Source organism: Eretmochelys imbricata, chromosome 16 (genome assembly GCF_965152235.1).
Source record: "Eretmochelys imbricata isolate rEreImb1 chromosome 16, rEreImb1.hap1, whole genome shotgun sequence".
NCBI classification, from domain to species: domain Eukaryota; kingdom Metazoa; phylum Chordata; order Testudines; family Cheloniidae; genus Eretmochelys; species Eretmochelys imbricata.
The window spans coordinates 25489009-25511884 of NC_135587.1; the positions used below are offsets into that span (position 1 = coordinate 25489009).

A 22876-nucleotide genomic window follows, 5' to 3' on the forward strand; every position below is an offset into this window, starting at 1 on the left:
AGCCTGACTGTATTTCAAGAGTGAAAGCATGTTGCTAATTGACACGCTTCTCTGCTGGTTTAAGCGAAAGTTAGGCTGATCGCATAGTCGGAAGAATGTGTGGCTTCCGCTTCTATGGTGTGCGGTAAAGCAGCTGACATATAGCAGGTCGGGGATGTATTTGAAGGTCCATTTGTTTTTTATTGGTTGCATTTACATACATTGAAGTCAACCATGTTCGTCTATACTGGCATTAGAAAAGGTTCAGAAAAGGGCAACTAAAATGATTAGAGGTTTGGAACGGGTCCCATATGAGGAGAGATTAGAGGCTAGGACTTTTCAGCTTGGAAAAGAGGAGACTAAGGGGGGATATGATAGAGGTCTATAAAGTCATGAGTGGTATAGAGAAAGTGAATAAGGAAAAGTGATTTACTTGGTCCTATAATATAAGAACTAGGGGCCACCAAATGAAATTAATGGGCAGCAGGTTTAAAACAAATAAAAGGAAGTTGTTCATTCAGCGCACAGTCAACCTGTGGAACTCCTTGCCTGAGGAGGTTGTGAAGACTAGGACTATAACAGGGTTTAAAAGAGAACTGGATAAATTCATGGAGGTTAAGTCCATTAATGGCTATTAGCCAGGATGGGTAAGGAATGGTATCCCTAGCCTCTGGTTGTCAGAGGGTGGAGATGGATGGCAGGAGAGAGATCACTTGATCATTACCTGTTAGGTTCACTCCCTCTTGGGCACCTGGCATTGGCCACTGTTGGTAGACAGGATACTGGGTTGGGTGGACCTTTGGTCTTGTTATACCAATAAAATAAAAACCAGCAGGATCTTATTAAAGGGAATAAGGCAAAATGCCACATTTATCGTGAATACAGAAAGAATCATAGTAAGCAGTTAGTTATAGCTATAACATTTAATTAAATTTCATATTTATTCACATATTCATTCATACACACACAGGTTCTGCAAGGTTGTTATCATAGTTACCAGCCTTAGAGTTGCTCGTGCCAAGCCACTGGCCAGGTGGCCTGGACATGAGGAGGGAGCAGGGCCTTGTCAGATGCTCATCTGATGCTCCTGGAAGTTGGTTTGCAGAATCAGACCCCAAAGTTCTCACTTTCTAGAGTCCATTTTTATAGGAATTTATTCCTATGCCAGTCTATGGAAATTGCTTCATCATGCGGTTGCTGAATCAATCAGCAGATGGCACATTCCTGACAGCTCCGTGCTGCCAGATGTTACCTTGTTCTTCAGTTCTCCCATCCTTGAGGCTGTTGGGTGGATTCCAGTCTGCCCTCTGGGGGTCCTCAGGTTGTTTCCACTTGAGGCTGCCTTTGGCCGATCGACACTGGATTCTTAGGCTCCCACCTCCCTGATCATTCATTTATTATCCACACCAAGCATCCATCACATACATGCTCTATCTCTATTTTAATCACAATTGTTAACAAAGCGAGATAAATACAACAAAAGGGCGGGGAGTCTGTGTAATGTTTCTGTTTCAAAGTATTGCTTTGAGTCTCTCTGTATGAGTAGTTACAAAGTATTGGTTTGAGAACAGACTCTGTCTTAGGATGTACTAACACAATTAACTTGCAAGTTTCATACAGAGAGGGGGAGAAACAGTAAGAACAAGAGACCAAAAACCAAGAGACCTCTTAATTAGTAATACCCTGGAATTTAAACTATGGGGAATTAAACTCATTTGTGATTTTAATACAGAACTTCTTTAATATGATCCAATATAACAGTCTGACCCAGTATGGCCATTCTTATGTCTAAATGTCTTAACTGTTCAGTAGCTGAGGGAAGGGCATCAAGGGCATCTGCCAACAGATGCAGCCTGCAAGTTTATGATCAAAATCTTCTAACTGGAAACCGTGGTAAAAGAGTCAAAAAGGTCCCACTAGTAGTTATTTGCAGCCCATTTGTTAACTCTACATTGAAAACTATTGTGTTTTGTCTATAGGTGGTGTGGGAGGTCAAAATTGGGGGGATTGGGCTTCAGATGTCTCACAAGATAAACAATGGCTGTGTTTGAAACCTTGCCACCTAGTACACCATCTGGAGGTGACTTTGAGGTTCTTTAAATGAATTGTCCAAAGGGCAGTGCCATGAGCTAAGACAGTAGATTGGTGGATTAGACACACTTTTAAACAGGTAGATGTGGCATGTCTTGCACCTTAAGGAGCAGATTCTGCAAGGCAGCTTGTCACCTCCTGTCAGAAGGGGCAAGGTTGGACAGGACCAGCAGCGAGCCTGGGTTGGTCGGTCTCATGATACTAGTGATTGTGTGCATAGTTTCATTTAGCTGACTGTTGACTATCCTTTGTGAGATGAGATGAGCCACACAGGGAATGATGCTCTGCTACAGAATATCTGGCTGGCTGTGCGGGACCAGGATTTCAGTCACTTAGAAGAAATCCTGAATGCGATGATGAGAGAGATGGCCCACTGTTGTCAAAGATGGAAACTTTTAAACCAAGTACCAAAAAGACAGATTCCAGCTGTTTCCATATAAACCACACAAAGGCCAACGTTCAGCTTGACATTTTACTGAATGACATAGCTTGACCATGACCTAAAGTTGTGTATTTAGGTGTTACACTGAACCACACCTGGACATTCAAGAACACCTTACCAAGACCTCACTGAAAAAACAAAACACACAGCCTGACCAGCATACTAGCTGGTTCAATCTGGGGAGCCAATATGCAGACACTAAGAAGGTCTGGTGAAACATTTGATACAAGTCTTACTGAGGCAGTCTTCAGTGCCTTCAGGAAGAGATGTTACGTGAGCAGCATTGTTCAGGACAACTTGAGCAAATGTATGAGGGATCTGAGAGCAGGCAGATTGCAAAGATGGGGGTCCCTTTCAGCAGTTGTTAGAACGAATTAGCAAAGCAGCATTTATGCCTCCTAAATTGGATTTAATGGGGTTATGCCTTGCATCTTTCTGGGGTTTCCCCCAACACATTAACAATACACCTTAAGATCCCCAAACATGAAGCTAGCCAGGTGGAGTAAAGGGCTGGGTGGTGGATTGGAACTGCACTTCTATGCAAATTATCTGAGTTCAGAAGCTAACCCCACTTGTTCGTTTGTTTTTTTTTCTTGGGCCATCCAAACTGAGAATCAGTGCTCTCAGCCCAACCCTTGGGGAAAGCTGCTTGTGCAACTTAACAGGGACCCCTTTAGCCCAATAAATAGCTTCAGAGTGAATCTCCGCCAGTCCTTGCCTAGGATGGTGGCTGACGGTGGACTTCAGATTCCTCACTTTATACCTTCACCCTAAATGGCTGTCTGCAGTAGCAGAGAATTGCACAACCCAGAGAGGCAATCTTGAATCCGGTGGTGGTGGTGAATAGTTAAAACGTTGGTGAAACAGGAGTCATGAATCCCAAGTTCTATTCTCTGCTCTGTTAATGACTCCCATGTGACCTTGGAACAAGCCACTTTCTTTTGTGCCTCAGATAACATGCAGGCCATGTTTGAGATTACTTTGTTTTTAAGGGGTACAGAGTTATTTCCTGCTGGCACAGATTCATTGTCATGCCCAGGACACAGCTTAAGGTCATTGCTCAAGCTAACCTTATCTGTAGAGCAAGCCCTGACAAGGGTCAAATCTAGAATTATCCAAAGCAGCTAGTAAAGTTGAAAGTCTTGCTATCTTGTCCAAGCCAGTGAAAGATGCTTCAGGAATTTTGAGGTGCTTGTGGGATAGTGGTTCAAGCACTCACAATGTGACATGGGCATGCTTGTTCCAGAATGTAGGGAATTCCCTCTAGGCTGATGTTTGTGTTAGAAGCTTTATTTAACTTCTTTGTAGAATCTCTTGAACAACACTTACCACAGCCACTATTTCCCTGGCAATTCAGCATCTTACTGGTCTGAGTAATACTGTGTGTTGGGGGCTGCATGGACTGCTGATACGCAAACACAGATGGTTAGTAAAGATGTTCTCTTCCCTTTTCTCATAAACTATTGATAATCCTACAATTTGCTGTGTTAATTGGATTTCCAAACTCCAAACAGCCTGTGCTGCAAAATGTGAGTGATAAAGCAAATGGGAAGCAGACCAGCAAAAGTCCTCACTGACCTTATGCAGCACCCTAAGGAAGCATACTCTGGTACACCAGGACTGAAAGATCCTGAGTCCCAGGTTTCTCAGTTGGCTTCTGGCACCATATGTCCCATCCTGTCATGCTCAGGTCATAGCATGCTTGTGGCTGTAGCCCTTGGAGCCTGTAGGGAATAAATCAGAACTTCTTGTGTCTTGGTGCTTGAGGAAAGTTCAGGCTCAGAACCTGACGGATGCTGGGATCTGCTACAGTACCATTAAGTGTCTTTTCTTTGAAAAAGCCTTTGGTACAGCTACATGCTGTGTTAAATTTCCAGCTGTTTGAAAGAGGATCAGGATTTTGATACTGTAACTGGTATGCAGGGGGAAAGAATTATTTCTCACCCAGCTAGGAAGTAGAAAAATACCAATGGGTTTCAGCAATCAATATAAGAGGATGAACTCCAGTCACCAGGCTCAGACTGTTTCTCAAGGTGACCATTGGTCGTATTTGAATATGCCACTTCATGGGTTCATCTGAAGTAAAATACACAACTAATGCAGTCTCCCCTTGCACAGAAATCAATCACCATTTCACCCATAGTGCTCCTCACAGCTGCAGTTTCTGTTGGCTTAGGGTTTGTGGTGAAGCATTGCTATAACATATCTCTGCATGGTACCTCCTGAGCAAGTTACCTGTCCCGTTCTGGCTTGCCTGGAAAAGGCCGAGTGTCCTCCTGATTCCTGATCTCACCACTGGCTCCTCCCTGTAGGTTAATGTATGCATCGGTAAATGCCTGACCTGCTGTTTGACTAAGGTAATGGTTTCTGCTGCTTTGTGGACAGGGGCTTAACCCGCACAATGTTTCATGCTGGGGGTTTCCTTCCTGAAAATTCTTCTGGGCGTTCGAACTGCAGAAAGCCAAGCCTATGACTGTGTGTTGGCAGCTGTTTCACTCTTTCTGCTGCCAGAATGGCAAGAGCCCAGCCTGCCACCTCTTTTTGTTTCTATAGTATTTCCTTCCTCTCTTCCTAATTCAGTTGCCAAATACAGCATTGAGAAAAACCTGTTATAAAGGTTGTTGCTCCCAAGTATATATTATGCTCTTAGCAGTGGGTAAGGGTGATGCTTCCTTTTTGTGACTATAGCTGCTAGAATTATTTGTATTTGAGTGGGGGGGGAGATATGTCTGTAGCACTTACCTCCCTTAATAAACATCCTTAGCTATACATTTAAAAACAGAATTAATTGCAGATGTCCCTGTTTCCCCTTTGCTTTCCCTTGTCTTGGAATAATGAAGGAACGTGCTAGGAGGTGCCTAGCTGTGGGATTTCCAGCCTCTTCATTGCTTCTAGTAGTCTCATTTGTTAACTGTTGAGTTCAGTGCTATGGAAAGTGAGAAGATGCTGTCCTGGAGGAGCTTGCAGTCTAGCAATAATGTTTTGCTCACTGTGTGGCCTGCAAGAACATGCTTTACTGGAAGAGATGGTAGCATTTTCCTGTTTCTCCCAGAATTCCAGTAAGATGCACACTGCTTTTGTGTGTGTGTGTGTGTGTGTGTGTGTGTTGGGGTGGGGAAGGGAATCCAGTGAGATAGGTGGGCAAGGGTGATAGAACTAGACGTGACTAAATTGTGTGCAGAGCTGCTAAGTGTATACAACTCCCACCCCATCAAAATCCCTTCCACTTCCCGCTTCCTTCCAAAATCAAACTTCACTCCCTCACTATCCAACCCCCATCCCCAACTGTCTCTCTGTTTCCCATTCTGAGCCTAAGCTGCATGCTGTGCAACACTCCTCCATCTACTTTGTCCTCACTCCACTTGGCAACCCTTGGCTTCTCTGACTAGGGACCCAAAAAGGGAGCCAGCCAGTCAGGCAGCGGCACAGGATACAGCAAACAGAGCTGTAAACAGGGGAGTTTGAGGGGGAGTTTGTCCTGTGGTGCTTGTTGGGGGGTTGTTTTTGCTGTGGGTGGTGGTGGTGGTTTGGTGTGGTTTGTGTTTCCCAGATTAACAGGATTTAGGTGGGAAGGCTATGACAGATAGAGGCAGCAGTGGGAGTGACCCATGTAGTGGAAGACACAATGAGGATGACTGGATGTAGAAGCTGCGGTATGTACATGATCCTGGAGGGGATACCTGGTAAGCGTTTTGTCTGCATGAAATGCTGTCTGATAGAGCTGATGGAGGAAAAGATCCGAAGTTTGGAGATGCAGGTGGAAAATCTGGTTGAGTTTAGAAAAGGGTTCGAGCAGATTATGGAGCAAAGACATGAGGTATCTGAAGGGAAAAGCTCAGATTTGCAGATGGTAGCAGGACTGAGGAATTCTGAGGGGAGACTGGGTGAGGAAAGTGGTCAGTGGAAGCATGTGACTAAAAGAACCAGGCAGAGGAAAAGATGGGCTAGTGAAGGAGAAATAGAGCTCAAGAACAGGTCTGCAGAGTTGGAAAATGAAGAAGGGGCTCAGCAGGTGGTCACTGAAGGTGGAAGGGCAAGGAAGAAGAGAAGAACGGCTAGTCCTTTACGAAAAGGGGAAGAGTCAATGGAGACTAAACCAAATGTGAGCCCCAGGAGGATACAGGATGGGTTGAAGAGGATTACAAGGGAGAATAGGAATGGAAAGAACTTGCAGCCAGAGGGAACAGGGGATAGACTGGAGAATAGCACTGTCACAGGAAAAGGCAGGTCTATGTGATTGGGGACTCTTTACTGAGAAGAATAGACAGGCCTGTAACCAGAGCTGATCCAGAGAATAGAAGAGTATACTGTCTTCCAGGTGCTAAGATACGGAATGTAGACCTGAGGTTGAAAAGGATCCTAAAGGGAGCAGGAAAGAATCCCCTAATTAACCTTCATGTGGGAACAAATGATACGGCTAGATTCTCTCTGGAAAGTATTAAGGGAGACTATGCTAGGCCGGGGAAGAGGCTTAAGGAAATTGAGGCTCAGGTGATCTTTTGTGGAATTCTGCCTGTTCCTAGAGAAGGGCAACAAAGGTGTGACAAGATTATGACTATCAACAGATGGCTTAGGCAGTGGTGCTATAAGGATGGCTTTGGGATGTATGGCCACTGGGAGGCATTCATGGACATAGGACAGTTCTCTCGGGATGGACTTCATCTGAGTAGGGAAGGAAATAGACTTCTAGGATGGAGGCTGGCACAACTGATTAAGAGAGCTTTAAACTAGGAATTTGGGGGAGATGGTTGGGAGATGTCCAGGTAATCTCCACACCAGATTTTAGCATTGAGAGGGAAGAAAAAGAAGTAAGAAAGGATACAGCCATGGGTAGGAGAATGTATATAAGGAGCAAGGGCAGTGTGGATACCAGTCTAATAGGTTATACTGGCTGTAGAATTACCGTGCCTAATAGGGTACAGAATGTGAGGGAGGCCAAACAGCAAAAATTAAGATGTTTGTACAGCAGTGCGAGGAGCCTAGGAAACAAAATGGAGGAACTAGAGCTACTGGTGCAGGAAGTGAAACCAGATATTCTAGGGATAACAGAAACAGGGTGGAATAGTCGTCATGACTGGACTACAGGTATTGAAGGGTATGTGCTGTTTAGGAAAGACCGAAATAAAGGTAAAGGTGGTGGAGTAGCATTGTATATCAATGATGAGGTAGAATGTAAAGAAATAAGAAGCGATGGAATGGATAAGACAGTCTGTCTGGGCAAAAATTACATTGGGGAAGAAAACTATTAGAGCCTCCCCTGGGATAGAGCTTGGGGTGTACTGTAGACCTCCGGGATCTGATATGGATAGAGACCTTTTTAATGTTTTTAATGAAGTAAATACTAATGGAAGCTGCGTGATCATGGGAGACTTTAACATCCCAGATATAGACTGGAGGATGAGTGCTAGTAGTAATAATAGGGCTCAGATTTTTCTTGATGCGATAGCTGATTGATTCCTTCATCAAGTAGTTGCTGAACCGACTAGAGGGGATGCCATTTTAGATTTGGTTTTGGTGAGTAGTGCAGACCTCATAGAAGAAATGGTTGTAGGGGATAATCTTGGTTCAAGTGATCATGAGCTAATTCAGTTCAAACTGAACGGAAGGATAAACAAAAATAAATCTGCGACTAGGGTTTTTGATTTCAAAAGGGCTGACTTTCAAAAATTAAGGAAATTAGTTAGGGAAGTGGATTGGACTGAAGAATTTATGGATCTAAAGGCAGAGGAGGCCTGGGATTACTTTAAATCAAAGCTGCAGAAGCTGTCGGAAGCCTGCATCCCAAGAAAGGGGAAAAAATTCATAGGCAGGAGTCGTAGACCAAGCTGGATGAGCAAGCATCTCAGAGAGGTGATTAAGAAAAAGCAGACAGCATACAGGGAGTGGAAGAAGGGAGGGATCAGCAAGGAAAGCTACCTTATTGAGGTCAGAACATGTGGGGATAAAGTGAGACAGGCTAAAAGTCAAGTAGAGTTGAATCTTGCAAAGGGAATTAAAACCAATAGTAAAAGGTTCTATAGCCATATAAATAAGAAGAAAACAAAGAAAGAAGTGGGACCGCTAAACACTGAGGTTGGAGTGGAGGTTAAGGATAATCTAGGTATGGCCCAATATCTAAACAAATACTTTGCCTCAGTCTTTAATAAGGTTAAAGAGGATCTTGGGGATAATGGTAGCATGACAAATGGGAATGAGGCTATGGAGGCAGATATTACCATATCTGAGGTAGAAGCGAAACTCAAACAGCTTAATGGGACTAAATCGGGGGGCCCAGATAATCTTCATCCAAGAATATTAAAGGAATTGGCACACAAAATTAGCAAGAATTTTTAATGAATATGTAAACTTAGGTGTTGTACCGTATGATTGGAGGATTGCTAACACAATTCCTATTTTTAAGAAAGGGGGGAAAAAAAAGTGATCCGGGTAACTACAGGCCTGTTAGTTTGACATCTGTAGTATGCAAGGTCTTGGAAAAGAATTTGAAGGAGAAAGTAGTTAAGGACATTGAGGTCAATGGTAAATGGGACAAAATACAACATGGTTTTAAAAAAGGTAGATCGTGCCAAACTCCTTCTTTGAGACAGTAACAGATTTTTTAGACAAAGGAGATGCAGTGGATCTAAATTACCTAGATTTTAGTAAGGCATTTGATACAGTGCCACATGGGGAATTATTAGTTAAATTGGAAAAGATGGGGGAATCAATATGAAAATTGAAAGGTGGATAAGGAATTGGTTAACAGGGAGACTACAGCGGGTCCTACTGAAAGGTGACCTGTCAGGCTGGAGGGAGGTTACCAGTGGAGTTCCTCAGGGATCAGTTTTGGGACCAGTCTTATTTAAACTTTTTATTTCTGAGCTCGGTACAAAAAGCGGGAGTGTGCTAATAAAGTTTGAGGATGACACGAAGCTGGGAGGTATTGCCAATTCAGAGAAGGCCCGGGATATCATACATGAGGATCTAGATGACCTTGTAAACTGGAGTAATCAGATGAAATTTAATAGTGAGAAGTGTAAGGTCATGCATTTAGAGATTAATAACAGGAATTTTAGTTATAAGCTGGGGAAGCATCAATTAGAAGTAGCGGAGGAGGAGACAGACCGAGATATGGCCGTGAAAAAAGCTAATGCGGCCTTGGGATCCATCAGGTGAGGTATTTCTAGTAGAGATAAGGAGGAGTTAGTACTGTTCTACAAGGCACTGGTGAGATCTCATCTGGAATACTGTGTGCCGTTCTCGTCCCCCATGTTTAAGGAGGATGAATTCAAACTGGAACAGGTACAGAGAAGGGCTACTAGGATGATCCGAGGAATGGAAAACATGTCTTATGAAAGGGGACTTAAGGAGTTTGGCTTGTTTAGCCTAACCAAAAGAAGGTTGAGGGGAGATATGATTGCTCTCTATAAATATATCAGAGGGATAAATACCAGAGAGGGAGAGGAATTACGTAAGCTCAGTACCAATGTGGGCACAAGAACAAATGGATATAAATTGGCCATCAGGAAGTTTAGACTTGAAATTAGACGAAGGTTTCTAACCATCAGAAGAGTGAAGTTCTGGAACAGCCTTCCAAGGGAAGCAGTGGGGGCAAAAGACCTATCTGGCTTCAGGATTAAACTTGATGATAAGTTTATGGAGGAGATGGTATGATGGGATAACATGATTTTGGCAATTAATTGATCTTTTAACTATTCATGATAAATAGGACCAATGTTAGATGGGGTGGGATCTGAGTTACTACAGAGAATTCTTTCCTGGGTATCTGGCTGGTGAGTCTTGCCCATATGCTCAGGGTTTAGCTGATCTCCATATTTGGGGTTCAGGAAGGAATTTTCCTCTAGGGCAGATTCCAGGGCCTCTTCCAGGTTTTTCGCCTTCCTCTGTAGCATGGGGCACGGGTCACTTGCTGGAAGATTCTCTGCACCTTGAAGTCTTTAAACCACGATTTGAGGACTTCAATAGCTCAGACATAGGTGAGAGGTTTATTGCAGGAGTGGGTGGGTGAGATTCTGTGGCCTGCGTTGTGCAGGAGGTCGGACTAGATGATCATAATGGTCCCTTCTGACCTTAGTATCTATGAATCTTGCAAACACTCCACCCCTCACCTTCATACAGGTCCGTCTCCTCCCTAAGTTGCTCCTGATGTGGGCCCATCAAAGGCTGTGCTCCTGTCTTCCCCTTCCAGATCATCCTCCGTAAGCCGGCTGGCCGTGTGTCTCAGGAGGAGGGCCCTTTGCTTGTGTGGTGCAGAAGGGTCAGGCTGTAGTACTTCTACTGTCTGAACCTTCCTCCCCCCATGAAATTATGGAATCGGGGTCTTGCCAGCCTCTGATCTGGGGTGCTGCCCCCCGCCCCACTGAAGCAGTGCTGTTGATGTTTTCTGGTGCAGTTTCTAGCTCACAGTGGCTTGTTGGTGAGGAGGTTGTGCCCCTTGGCGAGTTACTGCACAGTCCTGGTATCTGGGTATGGGAGGTAAGAGGTGGTCCTGGCTGAGTGACTGTATGATTGAACAGACAAGCACAAGGACATAAACCTTCACACACTCCCACCCCCCCCAAAAAAAAAAAAGTGTTACACATCATTCTGGAAAGCTTCTCTGTTAAATTCAAGTGTAGCATTTGCTCCTCGCATTGCTGCTGTAAGCCTGCTGAGAATCTCCCTGGATTTTGTAGGTCTTTTATTCAGTCTGAGACATGTCCCTCTGTGACAGCTTCCATGTGGGGTTACCCAAAAGGCATATTCCTTAACTCGTTTTCAACCAGTGCAGCTCTGGCCTCTGTCAGCAATGTGGTTGGAACCACTGATGGAAAATGAATTATTGAACACACAAGATGAAGTGATATACCTCGTAAAGCAGGTCATAGCAAGAACTGGGAAAAACTTCCACATGGGGCTGAAAGTTCACTGCAGCTTTATCCATCATCTGTCTCAGTGCAGTACACGGACCAACAGACTACACCCATAGTGTGTGCCATGCCCCAGGAGCAATTGTGGGATTTCACTCATTCCTGTTTAATGTTAGAGAGTTTTAAAATCTGAATTTTTAAAGGCATTTGTTTACCATTAAAATTGGAGGGCTTAGTAGCAAACTCTAGATAATGACTGAATGTCTTTTCACTGTTCTCTTAGTCAATCCCTTCAGCATATTTTGCCTATCCTTCAGTGGCTGGGATACTCCTTTCTTTGCACTATCCATCCCATATGGCAAATCTGTCTGTCACTTCTGCATCCTGCACTGTGGTTTGGATGGCTTGCATTTCAGGGTTAGGTGCCTGGAGAGAGGTGAGGAGGAGAAGAGGGAGATGGCTATGGGGAAGGAAAGTAACAGGTTGTTGTTGATTCCCATTATGCCTTCCCTTTGCTAAGGGCCATTATCCTGTTATAGGACCTGAAATAGCACAGCACCTTTCCATAATGTATCCAGTTTTCTTTCGTATTGTGTATCTCTCTTTTAGCTGGGTCACATAGTCCCTATCTGCTTGAGTGGGTAGGGGAGAAGGAAGAACTACCAAACAGCCCGTCCACAGAATATTAAGATTGATTAAACATCAGAATATCTAATCCTTTCTCAGCAAATAAGGCAAATCTGCACGTTCTGAGATTTCGTAATATTCAAAAGAGATTACCATAATAGTTGTGTGTAATTAAATAGTACTTATCCTCCTCTTTCCCGTCTTGCACACCCAAACAAAAAGTTCCTGATGAAACTGATGAGGGCAGTTCCTGAGGAAGGCAGCATGAATGATGTGCAGATCACAAGGCAACAAATGGGTGAGAGGGTGGTGATGGCAAAGAGCTGCCCTTCCCTGCAGAATAGTGTTTGGCGGTGCTGTGGTGATGTACTGTCACAAATGGAATTTTATTATGCTGTTAGGGTGTTATCAAAAGTGCTGGTGTCTGTTTCCATGGAGACCCTCCTTGTTCCCAGGGGAACCCAGGAATGGCATGGTACCTGGCTATGCCAGCTGTGATTAGGCTTGCCTGCTGCTTGAAATGTAAATGTGCAGCTACACAGGAGTTTCTGTAAGTAATAGTGGCCCAACATGTACATGCTGCAAGGACAGAAGTATTGTAATAGGCCATTAATCAGAGGGAATCCAAAGCACGGAAGTAACCAGGAAACTTTGGATTTTATAGGAATTCTTAGACTTGCACAGAGATGCAACATGTACAGAAAAGTGAGGGGTGACCCACACATTCAGGGTGTTACAAGTAAAGAATGTAGTATGTGAATGCCTGATTTTTCCCTTGTTTAAAGCTACATTTTCCGCTCACTTTGTGGTGGATGTGAAATGGCCAAAATAATGTGAAGACTACTTGGGGGAGGGGAGGAGGAGGGGGGCTTCTTCTAGGATCTCCCCACTTTAGCCTCTTGCTTAAACTAACCTGTCATCCTGGTCTGGTAGGGCAGAATTGCGGCTGGGTCAGCTGGAACTGGGGGCGGTCACTGCAATAGGTGTGAGGAATGTTCTCAACCCTGGGGAGGATGGGGCTGGGGATAAAGCAGCATGAGGATTGCAGCAAGGGGCTTGCTTTGATGCTCCACAGCTATTCTTTGACAACCTGGGGAGTCTGTGGCCAGAGAGAATGCTTTAAAGTTTGGAAGGATTATGATGCTTCAGAAAACAAGTGTTAAGATTCATTAAGACTTCCTGAAGCAAACTTGTCCTGTTTATTGCATGAGGTATCCCGAAGCTCATGACGTTTCTCACAGTAGGCCCTGCGACCATATGGAATCCCATTCAGACCTGACTCCATCCACTTGCTTCAGACCCTAGGAGCAGCTAGCTGGAGTCTGGCAGGACCTGCTTTCTGGCCAATTCCTGTGTAACTTCTCAGGCATCAGCAGCATCACGATAGCAACAGCTGTTGAAATGGTTTTCCAGGCTGGTAGGGATAACGCCAATAACTGATTCACTTTGCATAAAATGAGTCAGCCAGTTTCCCTCATGCTGTGTGGGAAATAGAGCTGGCGGATAAGCACAGCAATATTAATTTCCTAACCCACTTGGAGTTCTGTTAAAGAGATTAGACAACAATGTTGCTCCTTTCTGCTGTGGAAATCCCACTCTGCTGCCTTATTCCTTTTTATTCCTCTAAAGAGCCTGGCATGATCAGCAAGAGGCTGCATTCCTGTAGCCATCCCTTCCCCTGGTGCCTTTGGGCACAGCTCTGCTCCTGTGAGGGGAGGGGGACTTCCTGTAAAAAGTAGTCATCGGCCAAGTAGTGGCAAGAGAGAAGTGAGGGGGTTTCCTTCTCATATTGCAATAGCCCATCTCAGGGGCATTGCTGGACTCTGCTAAAGATCTTTGGTCCTGGGAGGTTGCAATTGTCCTCCTTTTTGAAGTTGTTATTGGGGGTGGGGCTTCAGAATGTCTCTGTTTATAGAAGATATGATCGGCTATTCAGTATGTAGAGTAAGTAGGTGAGCCAATTTACTGATTTGGGATAGGGTTCTCCTGAAGAAAATTCTTGACCTGATTAAAAAACAACTAAATGTAATGCCTTCTTGAAATGTGGGCTGTATGCCTGTCTTGAAATTCCACCCTAGGTTTGTGTTGAATGTGTTGACTTCAAGGAGCTAGGATATTTTTGTCTTCTCCATGGAGTTCATGCCAAGCTGCTTGTGATACCCTCACAAAAGGCTCTCTGTTAGGGTGAAAGTAAGGTTGGGAGCATGTCTAGGGAATTTAAAGATTAAAATCCTTATAATGTAGCTACAAACAAATATATTCAAAAACATGGAAATTCACAGTAAAGGTAGCAAAACCACCTTAACTCTGCCTCCACAGAATGTCCCATGGAATGTAAGTTCTGCCATTTTGTTTCTTGCATAGGTGTCTCCAGTAGTAAGTGTGATGCTTTGTCTCCCCACTCACCTTTGCTCTGTTCATATAAGTGCTGTAGTGTTAGTGTGAGCTGATGAGGGTTGGGCACGGGCACATGCCAGCTGACTCCAGTGACTCTTGGATAACTGGTTTGCGTATGGAATCGTAGGGCCTAAGACTGAGAGGTATTCAACTGCCTCAGTCACCTTGCAGGATTGAGCCCTTGATGAAGAATGGAGAGAGCCATTTGTCTAATCCAAGATTTGAATTGGATTATGCTTGATTTGCCCTAACTGCTTATTTTTGGAGACATTGTCATGGCATCCCAAAATATTGTTGTCACATTAAATCTCAGTGAAATGCGATTTGTGGCCCCCTCATTCTATCTGACATTCCATGTCCTTTTGTGTACACTAAGCATTGTGCTCCCAGCCAGTTAGTGTATGTCTGCAACTAGAAGGGTGAATCTCCTTTAGTGCTATGGGGAAGTGGGAATAGAGGCTCCAGGTGAACTGGCTTTGATAGCCTGTTATAGCATTTTATAGCAGAAGTTCCCTGGAGGAAATATAGGGCAATTTCTCTGTGTAACCTCTTAAATCCCTTTTGTGTAAAAATGCAGTCTGATATCCACAGGAGCTTTGAATTAAATCAGTATTCTCTCTGCCTTGGAATAGAACAGGCTTTAGGAAAATGGGCCTGCCTTTTGTAATTTAGGGAGGGGTCTATAAACAATTGTTTCATACCAAAGTTGCCCTTACACAGCACAAGCTCCAAGGAGATTTGGCTTATGGGGCAATCACTGGGGACCATTTAATTTTATTCCACGGACCATTAACTTCCCATTTCTGCCAACAGTAATAGAGGCTGCGTAACATAGTGTCTAAGAGTAACCAAACAATGATGTGTTCTGCCCAAAAATAGAGGAGATTTTGGTACAACTGAAGTCTCCGCAGTATGTTCCTGACTGTGGATGATATTTAGTATCTCATTTAGTATTTGGTGCATATAACTGCTTTTGTTGCAGTTTCCAGTTGCCTGCTTGTGAGCATAGGAGCTGCAAGAACTCTGCCGTTTCCTTTGGGAGTTGTTTTCAGGGTTACAGTAAATATGTAGAGAGTGTCTTGTGTTTTGCTGATGTCAAGAGACCTGACACCTTGTGGTAAAAAGGCACAGTCACGGAGCTTGGAAAACATGAATTCCTTTCCACTCCAAATCATGCATCTATACACATGCACATGTGTGTCTGCATCTGCACAGCCCACCAGCCTACTTCATGTAAACACATTCTGTGAATTCACACATGGCATTAGCTCCCTCCAGCTGTTGCTGTACTTGCATATTGTGGCAGCCATCCCCTAATTCCAGGCATAGCAGGATGAGGCAAGTACATCATAATAATATGTTGTATGTATTATAAATGCACAGTCTATAGTGATGTTCTGGTAGATAAAAGCCTTTGCTGTTGCACAGGTGTAATTCATAAAGTTGAGTTTAAAAACAACAAAAAAACCAAAAATGACGGAGAACTTAAAATTGGGTGGTAACAGACTGAATCCTAGTGAAGACTGAATCTGGTGATATTCTGAGCAAAAAAAGCTCTCAGCTGTATTGGTAGCTGTTTTCCATCACTTCATGGTGACCCAATAAACATTCTAGGCTTCAGAGTGATTTTGGGGGTTATTATGTATACTGGTGGTTTGATTTGTGTGTGGGATGTGTTGTGCTGGGAGAGTTGTGTGTGTTTGTGCAGGTGAAAATGAGTTTATACTGCAGTGCAGGGCAGTGTGTTTGGAGTGGTGGTGTGTGGGTGATTTTGAAGAAAGGTAGCGGCTCTTTGCTACTAGTCTTTGCTCTCAGAGCAAAAATACCTTCTTAGCCCCCAAAAGGCTATGTCCCAAGTACTGGTGAATGCTAGCTGATGCCAGCGTATCCTCCTCCTGCCTCTGATTCTAGTGTTGCCTTGTAGATTATATGACATTGCATGGGGTGGGTGGTAATGATGCCAGGCAGTTAAAGGCACCAGATCTCTGCATTACTCTACCCTTCTCTCCCATTCTCAATCGGTGACAAACTGACCGTTAGCAAATATTCATGTTGTTGTCCAAGTTTGTCTGGGAATTGTTAGTGTTAATGAAATGCCCAGTCTTGTCTATGCAGGGGCCAAATAATTCTGCCTGAGCATAAGGGGTGTGGGAATACGTGTCTGTCTGACTCACTCAGCAGAAGCTGCTTCATGAGTTGACCCAGTTTAGTGTGGTGTCTCTAGCAAAGTGCCCCTGCCCTAACTCTGCAGTGCCAGTAGGAAGTATGAACCCAAGTACTGGCCTGCAGCCTGAACCCAGGACCTCTTCTGCCTGTGGTGTATTTGGTCTACCCACAGAGGCAGAACATGAACTTGCAGGTGTAGACTGGTCATAGAAAATCACAAGCCTTTTTTTAAGAATACAAACGTTAACTTTAAAACAAAAAAAAACAAAACACCCCACCCAAACAAAAATCTGACCGAGTTTGCATCTCATATTCTGGGCTGATTGATGTATTCTGCAATTCTTCTGCATTTGTCTGTTGCAGAGATTTGCCTCAGTATGGGCAGAAGCAATGGCAGTCCTATTTTGGGCGAACCTTTGATGTTTACACTAAACTCTGGAAGTTTCAACAGCAGCATAGGTAAGAATGCTCCTGAGAACCATCTTCAAATAATTCTGCAGTGTTCTTTTTGTATTATGGTAGTGCCCAGAGGCCTGGACTGAGTTTCATCCTGTGCTGGGACAGCACAATAGGGACAGTCCCTGCCCTGAAGAGTTTAAATTTAAAATTTAAACCAAAAAATGTTGCATATAATCTTTTCTTATTGTAACCTTTTTTTAAAAAACAAAACCAAAAACTCCCAGGCTGCTTACATGCACACTGCCTTAACCTGCTGAGGGTCTCTGCAGTGCACCTGTGTGCCCATGTAGAATGGGTGCAATGTCTTGCTGCTACTCAAGCTGATCTTTTACACCTAACTGTACCCGGCTCTCTTGAGTGTTCTCAGGAAGCTGTGACCCTCTTTCACGTTATTTGTGAAACACGATCCCGCCAGCTGTCACACATTTTTGGGGCTGTGAAATCCCTTGTTTTGCAATGTGCCCCTTCTAATGTGTGCACAACTCTGCCAGAGCTGGCTTGTAAATGCCATGTTAGATTATAAAACTTTCTCTAAGGGCTGTTACGAATACCCACGTAAATAAGGCAAGCAGGATTTGGTCTTAGAATGGTGTCTTGACTTGGATTTGGATGGGTTGCTGTTCTGGGAAATGCATGGGATATATTAATACTCTTCTTTTTCTCTTGCTTGAAATAGACAAGTACTGGACAATCGATATGGATTGAAGAGGTGGCAGATTGGGGAAATTGCCTCCAAGATTGGGCAGCTCTACTACCATTATTAGTAAGTGAATCTATTTCTGTGTCTGCTGGAGACAAGTGGTATTGCTCATGGCCCCATGCAGCATACATGGTGATAGTTCCAGAACAATTTCCTTCCTGAGCCAGTGGCGAAGGATGGGGTTGGGAGGAATCGTGTACTCTCAGGTGACTGAGCCTTGGTCTGCACTGCAGAGTTGGGTTGATATAAGGCAGCTTACTACAACCTAATTAGTCAGGGTACACACTACAGCCTTCCTCCCTCTGATGTAAGTGCCCTCTTACACCAACATAATAACTCTGCCTCCCCGAGAGGTGGAGGGTGTACGTAGTATAGTTAGGGTGTCGCAGTGTCCATGTGGACACTGCATTACTTACATCTGCTGTTGGCTCTCATTCTTGTCAATTTTGCAGCTCCATACTGGAACTATGAAATTGACAAGAAAGCCCAGTTGTCACTGGGGTCGTGGGGGTTTCCAGCTAGAGCCCAGCTGTTCTCCGGGTTCCCTGCTCCCAGTCGGGCTGTGTCCTCCCAGCTCGGAGCACAGGTGCCCCCTGGATCCCCGCTTCTGGTTCCCAGACCAACAGCTGGCCCGGCTCCTTGCTGGCCAGGCTCTCAGCCCCCCTCACTGCCCCTCTCTAGTCTGTGGAAACATTCCTAGTGAGGATGTGCACCACCAACAGAAAGAGGGTATTGTGGATGTGAACCACCATAGTAATTACTGCAGTAGTTGTAAGTCGACCTTACTTAGGTTGACTTATATTTCTAGTGTAGGCATGCCCTCAGGCGTGGTACAAGAAGGCCTCAGGAGGGGCCACTCACAGCATTTGTTGCCCAAAAAGATTCATTGCAGAATCAAAAAGTGGATCCCAAAGATGACCCTCATGCCCAAATATTATTCTGCTAGTTTTACTGACAGTGCTAAAGTCTGCTTCTTCGACCTCAAGGGTCACTTTAAAGTCTTCCATATATGTTGCATTGACTTTGCATAGTGATTTAGTTACTAGTTTGGGATTTTAAACTGTTGTTCCCTTTAAATATTCCATGTTAATATATCACCTGTACATATGGGCATGAGGTACTGACATCTGGTCTTTGTTGCTGGCTACTTTCTTAGACTGTCTGAAACAAAATTGAAGCTCTGGAATCTCCTTCAATCATGTGCTGGGGTTGGGAAACTTGCTTTTTTTAATGTGGCACTCACTTGAGAGAGAGCATCTTGTGTGTCAGTGGCGGGAGGTATGGGTGGCAGGAACCTACACATGGAGCCGTGAGGTAATATGTTTCTCCCGTAGCCTGCGGACGTCTGAAACCAGCTACCTGAATGAGGCCTTCTCCTTCTATTCAGCTATTAGACAGAGATCATATTACTCCCAAGTCAATAAAGAGGACAGGTATGACTGCACCAGCATCTTGCCCTTTTTTTTTTTTTCCAGGATTAGAGCGATGAGCAGAAGCAACCTTGAATTTTAAAGTGTGATTAAGGGAAAATAACTGGTGTAAGAGCAGCTCCTCAGAGGAAGTCGTTGTTAATCCTAACAACCCTGATTAAACACTTTATTGTAGAACCACCAGCCATGTCTGGAGACTAGCAGGATTAGCAATTGGGTTCAGCAGCAAGGAAGACCTTCAGCTGCTCATCTGTGTTCTTCCCAGCCCTTGTTATCAGTGCTGTCACTGGGAATACCCCCGTAATGTTCTAGAGCTGGGAGATTAACTTGCTCATCCAGAAGCAAAGTAGAGGAAATAACAGGTCATTTTATTTTTACTTCTCTGAAGTGCAGTGATGTTGGCAGTTTGGCAGCCTTACCACACTTGACTAGGGTAATGTGGTCTTCCCTGTCCATTAACTATTCCAGAAAGCCTGAGAGATGCGTTCTTATGGGGAGCCATCCGGAGCAGGGCTCATTCAGAAGGATGCTGTGAGGTGTTGTCTAACACGTCAGGCTCCCAAGAGACTAGGAGGATTCAGTATTAGCAGGTTTCAGAGTAACAGCTGTGTTAGTCTGTATCCGCAAAAAGAAAAGGAGGACTTGTGGCACCTTAGAGACTAACCAAATTATTTGAGCATAAGCTTTCATGAGCTACAGCTCACTTCATCGGATGCATTCAGTGGGTATTTTCCACTGAGTGCATCCAATGAAGTGAGCTGTAGCTCACGAAAGCTTATGCTCAAATAAATTGGTTAGTCTCTAAGGTGCCTCAAATCCTGCTTTTCTTTTTTCAGTATTAGCAGACACTGAACTCAGGAGGTTCTGGTTGTCAGTCCTGTGCTCTGGCTGGGAGGTGAGGTCAGTGGCTAGTTAGAATTGGAGAAGAAGTGATTTGGATTGATTTTTGTGAGTTTTATACTGATGATCACTGCAATATAGAATTGCCTGCCAAGTTTGTTACAGGCACTCAAGCATTTTGGACTTGGTTAGCAGAGCCTAAACTTACTGATTTTTCTGAGCATACCCTCTGAAAGTCTGCAGATAGACTAAACAACCATTTTAGTGTCTCTTATTGTTGGCCTCAGATCTTAGCTTATTTTTCCTTGGAGAATCTCCTCACTCCGGTCGGGGTGTCAGAGCTCCTTCAGACTAGATGTGCTTGGCAGAGATGTCCCCTTTAAATACTGTGGCAGATTTATTTTACAAAGGTGAAAATGTGATCAGACATTATGTCCCATAGTTGAACTTACAGATATTTAATCTTTTGTTCTCTCTGATGGTTGGACTCAGTGGTTCAGATTCTCATTTGTCATCCCTCAGCAGATAACTCAAAGGAGACAGGTTCTGACCATAAACTGGCAGAAAGCCAGTAGAGCCAACTCCTGCACTACCCATCCACATCCCACATTTGAGTAGGGGATGTGTGCGAGGCAGCACAGAGCTCTGCTGGTCCTTAGCTGATGTGTGGGGCCCTTTAGGGATTATGCCCAGCAGGTCTAAATTAGAGCAGCTCCTACATTGCTTGAATTCATGCTTGGGTTAGCACAGATCGTCTCTTTCCATGACCACTGCATTGGTGTTTTATTTTTATTTTTCAGGCCTGAACTGGTGGTTAAGAAGCTGCGTTACTATGCAAGATTTATAGTGGTTTGTCTTTTGCTCAACAAAATGGATGTTGTGAAGGACCTCGTAAAGGTAAATTAATGATATGAGGACAATGGAAAGTGTACATGCCCATGCAATACAGGCCACTAGTCATGGAGAGCTATTCTTCCTGCATGTAGTAGGATATTACGGCATGCAGGATATATCTCTTTCAGTTGAAATCTCACACACAAGATCTCAGCTGCTGCTGTTCCTGTTAATCATACAGCTTTAACTAAATCTGGCCTTGGGAGCTGCAGTGGGAGGAACAACATCCTTATGTGTTTTGGTGTTCTGTGCATCATGTAGACGTAAATGACCCGAGCCCTTGACCAAAGAGTGGTTTTTGCTATTGGTGGAAGGCAGATCTCATTAAGTGGGGTTTGGATAAACCCCAGACAGTGTGGATGTGAATATAACACTTGTTTCAGCTGTCTGAATGCTTTGGGGGTCTTCTCTCTAGCCTTGTGCACCTCCCTTCTCCCCTGCCAGTAGCTCCCACCTCTCTCTGACCTCAAAAGTCTCCATGAAATCCCTCCCATTTTGATTCTAGTCCTTCTGCTCGGCACAGTGCTGTGTTCCTTTCCAATCTGGTACCTGGAGTCTGTGAGGTGTTTCTTGCAAATGAGAAGAATCTATTGTGCACTTCCAGAAACCAGATTGGGAAAGGCTTGAGACTTTAAGGGACAGGAAAGTTAGTCTGTGTATGCGCATGGTGGGGGTGAGGGAAAGACTTACCTTTCAGAACTGCTTCAGACTTTGGGGGACAATAGATACATAGGGATTAGGATACAGTCCAGGGTATGTCATCAAGCAGTAATCCATCTTCAGTATGTTTAGAGTTGAGGGAATATCCAGGACCAAATTAGATACTTTATTGTGTTTAGGGAAAATGTTACGCTCCAGTGACCTGCTGATTTCCACTTGAAGAGACTTCATATTAAGGGAAAACCATCCAAGTAGGCATGGGTGTCTGCAGTTGGATGGCTGTTTCTCACAACAGTCTTGCTTTCCAAAGAGTAATGACAGGAACACCAAACTTTCCCAAGTTTCAGAGTAACAGTCGTATTAGTCTGTATTCGCAAAAAGAAAAGGAGTACTTGCGGCACCTTAGAGACGAACCAATTTATTTGAGCATAAGCTTTCATGAGCTACAGCTCACTTCATCGGATACATACTGTGGAAAGTATAGAAGATCTTTTTATACACACAAAGCATGAAAAAATGGGTGTTTACCACTACAAACCTTCCTACACTGCTGCAAGCCATATCCTGGTGTTGACTGTTTTATGTAGGCTGCATTGCTCTTTGCCTGTCTGGATCCAGTGGGACAGACACCAAAGGGCTGCACAGCACAAACTAGCAGAGGAGGCATCGGGAAAGGACAGGGCATTCACTTCTTGAACTTGTTGAAAGTTATCTGTAACCTTAGATTTGAGTCAGCACTTGTGATAGTAAATGAGTGCCATCCCTTGCTCTTGGGTTTGTTGAAAGGTATTTGTGTTCTCAGAGGGCAAAGTAAGGGTACCTGGAGTCCTGGCTCCTGAAGTAGCACATGCTGGCCAACTTTTTGGCCATGTTCCAGATTGGATATGGTCATGTGGGTAATGACCATCAAAACTTCCATAATTAGATTGCTTAGATGTCTCATCCCTGAAGTGCTGAGACCGCCTTATTTATGAGAGGTGACTGCCTTACCTTCCAAAAGAGTTATTCATTATTCCTCTTCCTTTGGACTTTCTACCTCAGGAATTGTCAGATGAAATTGAAGATTACACTCACCGCTTTAACACTGAGGACCAGGTGGAGTGGAACCTGGTTCTTCAAGAGGTGGCGGCTTTTGTTGAGGTGAGAGTGAAGGAAACTTTGGTCTCTGCAGTTTGTTGGAAAGTGTCCAAAAAACTCGCTCTTGTTTTAAAAGTAAAACATGGGAACTCTTCACTGCAGATTGTTCTGAGGCCATGCCATGGGGAGCGAGCTAGTAAGGAACAGTCTTGTGTGCAGGTGTGTCACACACCTCTCCAGTCTGCTGATGAAATATTCTGCATTA

At 44.2% G+C, this 22876-nt stretch overlaps 1 protein-coding gene across 1 annotated transcript in view; it reads left to right on the forward strand.

Moving 5' to 3' along the window:
* Nucleotides 1-22876, forward strand: part of SCAI (suppressor of cancer cell invasion) — a 107725-nt gene that overhangs the window by 53499 nt on the left and 31350 nt on the right. Inside the window, exons 4-8 of the mRNA XM_077835682.1 lie at nucleotides 16915-17010; nucleotides 17687-17773; nucleotides 19045-19143; nucleotides 20781-20877; nucleotides 22576-22674. Of these exons, the coding sequence (XP_077691808.1) occupies nucleotides 16915-17010; nucleotides 17687-17773; nucleotides 19045-19143; nucleotides 20781-20877; nucleotides 22576-22674 (478 nt within the window). The remainder of the gene's footprint in view (nucleotides 1-16914; nucleotides 17011-17686; nucleotides 17774-19044; nucleotides 19144-20780; nucleotides 20878-22575; nucleotides 22675-22876) is intronic.